The 5,791-nt window shown below is 59.4% G+C and overlaps 1 protein-coding gene across 1 annotated transcript in view; it reads left to right on the top strand.

The window, feature by feature from the left end:
- Positions 1-4,926, top strand: part of COL6A3 (collagen, type VI, alpha 3) — a 33,767-nt gene extending 28,841 nt beyond the window's left edge. The window contains exons 36-43 of the mRNA XM_010005451.1: positions 100-199; positions 395-1,087; positions 1,757-1,850; positions 2,311-2,483; positions 2,997-3,257; positions 3,366-3,440; positions 4,258-4,428; positions 4,886-4,926. Of these exons, the coding sequence (XP_010003753.1) occupies positions 100-199; positions 395-1,087; positions 1,757-1,850; positions 2,311-2,483; positions 2,997-3,257; positions 3,366-3,440; positions 4,258-4,428; positions 4,886-4,926 (1,608 nt within the window). The remainder of the gene's footprint in view (positions 1-99; positions 200-394; positions 1,088-1,756; positions 1,851-2,310; positions 2,484-2,996; positions 3,258-3,365; positions 3,441-4,257; positions 4,429-4,885) is intronic.
- The last annotated feature ends 865 nt before the right edge of the window (positions 4,927-5,791 follow it).

Below are 5,791 nucleotides of genomic sequence, written 5' to 3'. Positions count from 1 at the left end.
GATGGTGGTGGTCCTGCAGAGAGGAGAACCCCTTGGAGTTGTGGATGGTCCTCTCCTGGTCTGAGCTGGAGAGCCCAGCCCGCTGTCCCTGCTCCCCAGATCAACGGCACGGCGCTGGGACGCGCCATCGTCCTCCCGGCCAGCGCCAACCAGCTGAACGAGACCATCCGGGTGCTCCTGACCTGCCACGTCTGCCTGGGTAAAGCAGCCAAGGCCTCTCCCCCAGGCAGGGCCACGTGCTCCCGGGGTGTCCATGGGGCAGAAGGGAAGCCCAGTTGGGCATCAGCCCTTGTGGTGCTGAAGACCAAGGAGGCATCTTAGGTTGAGGAGCAGACGCTGGGGTGGTGGGTCAGGCTGGTTCCTCCAGGTGAAACCTCCCGTGGTTCCTCCCCAGATGTGTGTGAGCCCGATCCTGCCTGCGGTGCCCAGCGCCCCACATTCAGGGACAGAAGAGCAGCCCCGACAGATGTGGACACCGACATGGCCTTCATCATGGACAGCTCGGAGTCCACCACTCCCCTGCAGTTCCATGAGATGAAGAAGTACATTTCCCACCTGGTCAGCAACCTGGAGATCAGCTCAGAGCCCCGGGCAGCTCAGCACCACGCCAGGGTGGCAGTTCTCCAGCAGGCTCCTTATGAACATCAGACCAACTCCACCTTCCCCCCGGTCCAAACCGAGTTCTCCCTGACGGATTATGGCTCCAAGGAGAAGATCATCAACTACCTCCACAACCAGATGACCCAGCTCCACGGCACCAGGGCCACGGGCAGGGCAGTGGAGCACACGATAGCTCACGTGTTTGAGAGCGCCCCAAGCCCCCGGGACCTCAAAGTCATCATCCTGATGGTGACTGGGAAGGTGGAGCAGCAGGAACTCCAGCACCTGCAGAAGGTGGTGATGGATGCGAAATGCAAAGGCTACTTCTTCGTTGTCCTGGCCATTGGCAGGAAGGTGGATCCCAAGGACATCTACAGCCTGGCCAGCGAGCCAAACGATGTCTTCTTCAAGCTGGTTGACAAGCCAGGGGAGCTCCACGAGGAGCCCCTGCTGCGTTTCGGGAGGCTGCTGCCATCCTTCATCAGAAGTGAGTCAGGTGGTCCCCCCGTGGGGCCTCTGGGGGCTCCTCTGCCAGCTCTGGGCCTTTGGTGGCTCCAGGATTTAGGGTGGGGGGCTCAGGTTGAGCTCTGGAGCTGCTGGTGGAAGGAGCAGCTGAAGGGAATTTGGTCTTGAAAAGATGTGGTTCTCAGCTTGGCTGGAGCCTCCAGCCTGGATCTCCTGGAGCCACAGGTCCTAGGGAGAAGCAAGAACAAAATTAGCCTTTTCTAGGAAATCTTACCTCAAAAGCTCTGGGAATCACTCTGCATGGATTCAGGAATGTCTTGCACAAACTAGGAAGCCAGACATGAGCAGATGTTCCCCTGGAGATAAATGTTGAGGTTCTCTTGGTTTACAGGAGGGCTGGAAACTTTTATCTCCTGTAAAAGAACCCCCATGGAGTGGGTGGTTGGATCTGCCTCGTGCTGAGGCAGGTGCTGAGTTGTGCAACTTGGCATCCAGCCCTCTGGGATCTCATATTCCAGCTGGGAATAACAAACCTCCCAGCCTGGGATGCTCCACTAACCACCCAGACTCCCCAAGATCTTCCATAGCTTTGATCATAGCAAGATGGTCTTGAAATCCAGCAGAAAGGAAAGGGGGGGGGATGTTGGTGGCCACCACCCCCCAGACCAGCAATTCTGCCTCTTGTCTCCAGGTGACTTTGCCTTCCACCTGTCGCCAGAGATGAAGAAGCAGTGTGAGTGGCTCCAGAGTGACCAGCAAGCCAAGAGCTCCAGGCCACAAGTAGTGTAAGGAGTGGTTGGTCTGGGAGTGGTGGGACCAGGAGGGTGGATTAAGGTGGGAAGAGGGGAGATTTAGGAGGGAATTTTTCCCTGGGAGAGTGGTGAGTCCCTGGAAGTTGTGGAAGCCCCATCCCTGGAAGTGTCCAAGGGCTGGTGGGATGGGGCTTGGAGCACCCTGGGTTGGTAGGAGGTTCTTGGATGATCCTGAAGGTCCCTCCCCAGCCACCCTGTGGTTTCCTGGAGAGAAGTGTCCCCAGGTCCCCATGGATGGCACGAACTGTCCTGTCTTGAGAAGGTTGAGCTCCTTGAAGAACGTGCTGTAGAGCCACGTCCTGACCTCCCTCCCAGCCCTGGGAAGGTGGACAGACCGACGTGTGCCCAGCAAGGACCCCTGGCCCTGGGGGGTCCTTCCCAGCGACGTCCACGTCACCTCCCCCCTTCCCAAGCTCTGCTGCTGCCTTGGCAGGTCGGTGCCACCCAACGTGACCGTGACCCTGGGTGGCAGCACCAAGAGTCCTGTGAGCTCCACAGCCCAGCCCAGAGCCCCCCACCCACCCGTGCCCACCCCCCCGGGCCAGGGGAACAGCACCAGGGCCACCGGCCGCGCCGGCGCCACCGCGGGAGGCAGGAGGAGATCAGGTGGGCTGGGACAGACCTGGCCAGGGGGCTTCTTCTCCTCCCTGGGAGGGTCCCTGGGGGAAATGGCATGAGCTTCTGGGTCTCTCAGCACCAGGAGGGAGGGCAGAGAAGGTGACAAACCTGGGGAAGGGGCTGGAGACAGACCTGGCCAGGGGGCTTCTCCTCCTCCCTGGGAGGGTCCCATGAGCTTCTGGGCCCCTCAGCACCAAGAGGGAGGGCAGAGAAGGTGACAAAGCTGGGGAAGGGGCTGGAGAACAGGGCTGAGATGAGGAGCTGCTGGGGGTGTTCAGCCTGGGGGAGGCTGGAGGGAGGAGGGTCCCTTCTCCCAGGGGACAAGTGATGGGATGGGAGGCCCCAGGTTGTGCCAGGGGAGGGTTAAAAGAACCCAATGCTGATGGAAGGGATCTCAGGTCTCCTGGGGGGGAGAGGGTCTCCCGAGGATTTCCTCCTTCCCCAAGGTCTCTCCCCTTGAGAGACTCCCCTCAGTGTCCCCTCTGCTGTCCCACCTTCCAGCCAAGCCCCAGGAGATCCAGGTGACCGAGGTGACCGAGCACAGCGCGCGGCTGCGCTGGGGCAGCCCCGACCCTCCCAGCTCCTACACCTTCGATGTCACCATCAGCTCCGCTCAGGACCATGCGCTGCTGCAGCAGCAGAACGTGACCAGCACTGAGCACCTCATCCAGGGACTCGCCAGTGGCCAGAAATACCTCGTGGCCATCACTGGCTTCCACAAGTCCCAACCCAAGGTCACCTACACAGGGACCTTCAGTACAAGTAAGGGGAGATCCAACCACCATTTTGGGGTTGTTCTCATCAAAGGGACCCAAAACCCCACAGCTGCTGCAGGTCCAGTTGGCTGACCCCACCTCTTCTTCTCCCCAGAGACCCCAGCACAGGACAAGGTCTCCTTGGCCAACATGATGCTCAACACTGAGCCCCTGGAAGGGCCTGAGAGTGGTGAGTGTGGGGCACGGTGGGAGTGGGGGCTTCCCTTGCTGCTCCCAACCTTTGCTAGCACCAGAGGATCTCCAAGATCATCCCCTATACTGTGGAGTCACCCAATGGTTTGGGTTGGATGGGGACCTGAAAGATCTTCTAGCTCCAACCTTCCTTGGCCATGTGGCTCTGAGCCCACTGAAGTTGCTGTGATCTTCTGTCCACCTCCATCCCTCTCCCTGTCCCTCTTCTCCATCCACCCCCACCTCTCCCTCCTCCACCTCCTCTCAGACCAGGTCCTCTTCCCATCACGAGGATGGGACGTGGCTGCTCCCCAGGGAGTCTGTGCCTCGTGGCCTCTCCAGAAGGTGCAGATCCAGGACATCAACTCCTGCCCCTCTGTCCTCCCCTCTTCCCCCCAACTCCTTCCCCCCAACCTTGTCTCCCCCTCTGTCCCTCTCCCCTACTCCAGGATTTATGGCAAGGCAGGGGGGAACATTCCCTGAGGATGCCCAAGTTTTCCTCCCTCCCTCCCCTCCCCGGGCAGGGCAGGAGCTGCACTTGGACAATGATGAAGACATGAATAATTTAATAACCAGGAAGCCCTGCAGCCCCTTCAGGCCCTGGAAGGTGCTCCAAGGTCTCCCTGGAGCCTCCTCCTCTCCAGGCTGAACACCCCAACCCCCCAGAGCTGCTCCAGCCCCGGGAGCATCTCCAAGGTCTCCTCTGGTGGCTCCGGAGCTGCTCCCTGTGCCCACCTGAGCTCCCACCGGGCCCCCCAGGCCCAGCAGGAGCAGGGATCTGGTGCTGGGGGTGGGTGACCCTGCTCTCCCTCCAGGGCCCGAGGTTTGCTGGCTGCAGAAGGACGAGGGGCCCTGCAGGAAGTTCGTGCTCCAGTGGCACCACGACCCCAGCACCCGCCGCTGCGCGCGCTTCTGGTACGGGGGCTGCGGCGGCAACGGGAACAGGTTCCCCAGCCAGAAGGAGTGTGAGAGGCTCTGTGTGCCAGGTGAGCAGCAGCTCAGCCCCCCCGGGGGGGGGGTGGGATGGGAGAGAGGCCTCCCAGGTCACTGGGACCCCCCACCCAGCGCTGCCCAGGTCAGCAGCCCCTCTGCAGGGCTCTGGGACCCCCCCGAGGGTGGAGGCTCCACCCTGGGCAGCATTTGGCATGAAGAAGTTGTGTCCAAGATCCAATCTCAACCCCTCCCTGGAGCAACCTGAGGCCACCTCCTCCCATCCCATGGCTTGTTCCTGGGGAGAAGAGCCCGACCCACCTCCCTCCAACCTCCTCCTGGGTGGTTGTGGAGCCACCCGCAGCCTCCTCTTCTCCCAACTAACAATCCCTCCTCTTCTCCCAGGACTCACCCTGCAGACCCTTCCCCACCTCCGTGCCCCCTCCATGGCCGTTCATCCATGGCCCTCTCCAGCACCTCCCTCATTTCTCTTTCTCCACCAACCCTCCCCAGGTACCATCAACCCCGGCGTGGTGACCACAATGGGAACATAGAGCTTGATGGCCACAGCTCTGGGACATCAGGACCATCCCCCTGCAGAAGCCAAGGGCACAGATGACCTTCCACTCTCCCACCCCACATTTTTCACTCCCAAGAAAACCTTGGAGAAAGGGATTTCTCCTCCTTGACCTGTCAACGATGGTGCTAAAAACTCTTGGTGGACTCTGGCAGGGCTGGATGGAGCTGCAACCAAATGGTACCAAAGATCTCCCCCTTTTCTGCCCAGGGCACCTTAAAACGAGACCAAAACCACCAAAAATGAGACAAAATGCTTTAAAAAATGAGATTAAAACCATCACCAAAGAGACAAAAGCCACCAAACCTGAGGCCTGACCCTCCTTGGTTCACCCTTGCTTTTCTTCTTCTCCCAAAAACACAATTTTGGGGGGAAAGGGGGGAATTTTTTTTCTCTCTCTGTGGCAGGAATTTTATCCAAAGAACTTTTAAATAAAAAAAACCTAATGGAGGTTTTGAGAAGTTCCTGGTTTGTTTTTTCCTTGGAAAATCCACCCTGGGCACCAGTGGAGTCACGTTTGGTGTTTTTTGTCTTCCCAAGATCTGGAGAACTTGTCTTTGGAAGGGAATCCTGGGAGGGAGGTGGATGTGGGGGTTGATTTCCAGCTTGGAATAAGGAAAGGGGGAAACTGGAGTCATTTGAGATCTGGTGTGAAGGCACCTCCATCCACGTGGGAATGTCAGCCCAGCTTGGGATGGGGTTGAGCTGTGGAATCACTTCCTGGCAGCCTCCCTAGGGAAGGCGGTGATGCAGGGATGAGGTGGGATCCAGAGGACACGGAGGAGATGGGACCTCCCAGGTGGGCTCCAGGAGGGATGTAGGACTTGGTGGTGACACTCGAG

Source organism: Chaetura pelagica, unplaced genomic scaffold (assembly GCF_000747805.2).
Source record: "Chaetura pelagica isolate M959 unplaced genomic scaffold, ChaPel_1.0 scaffold329, whole genome shotgun sequence".
NCBI lineage: Eukaryota > Metazoa > Chordata > Aves > Apodiformes > Apodidae > Chaetura > Chaetura pelagica.
The sequence above is the reverse complement of the archived record's forward strand: the minus strand, read 5'-3'. Positions and strand labels throughout refer to the sequence as shown.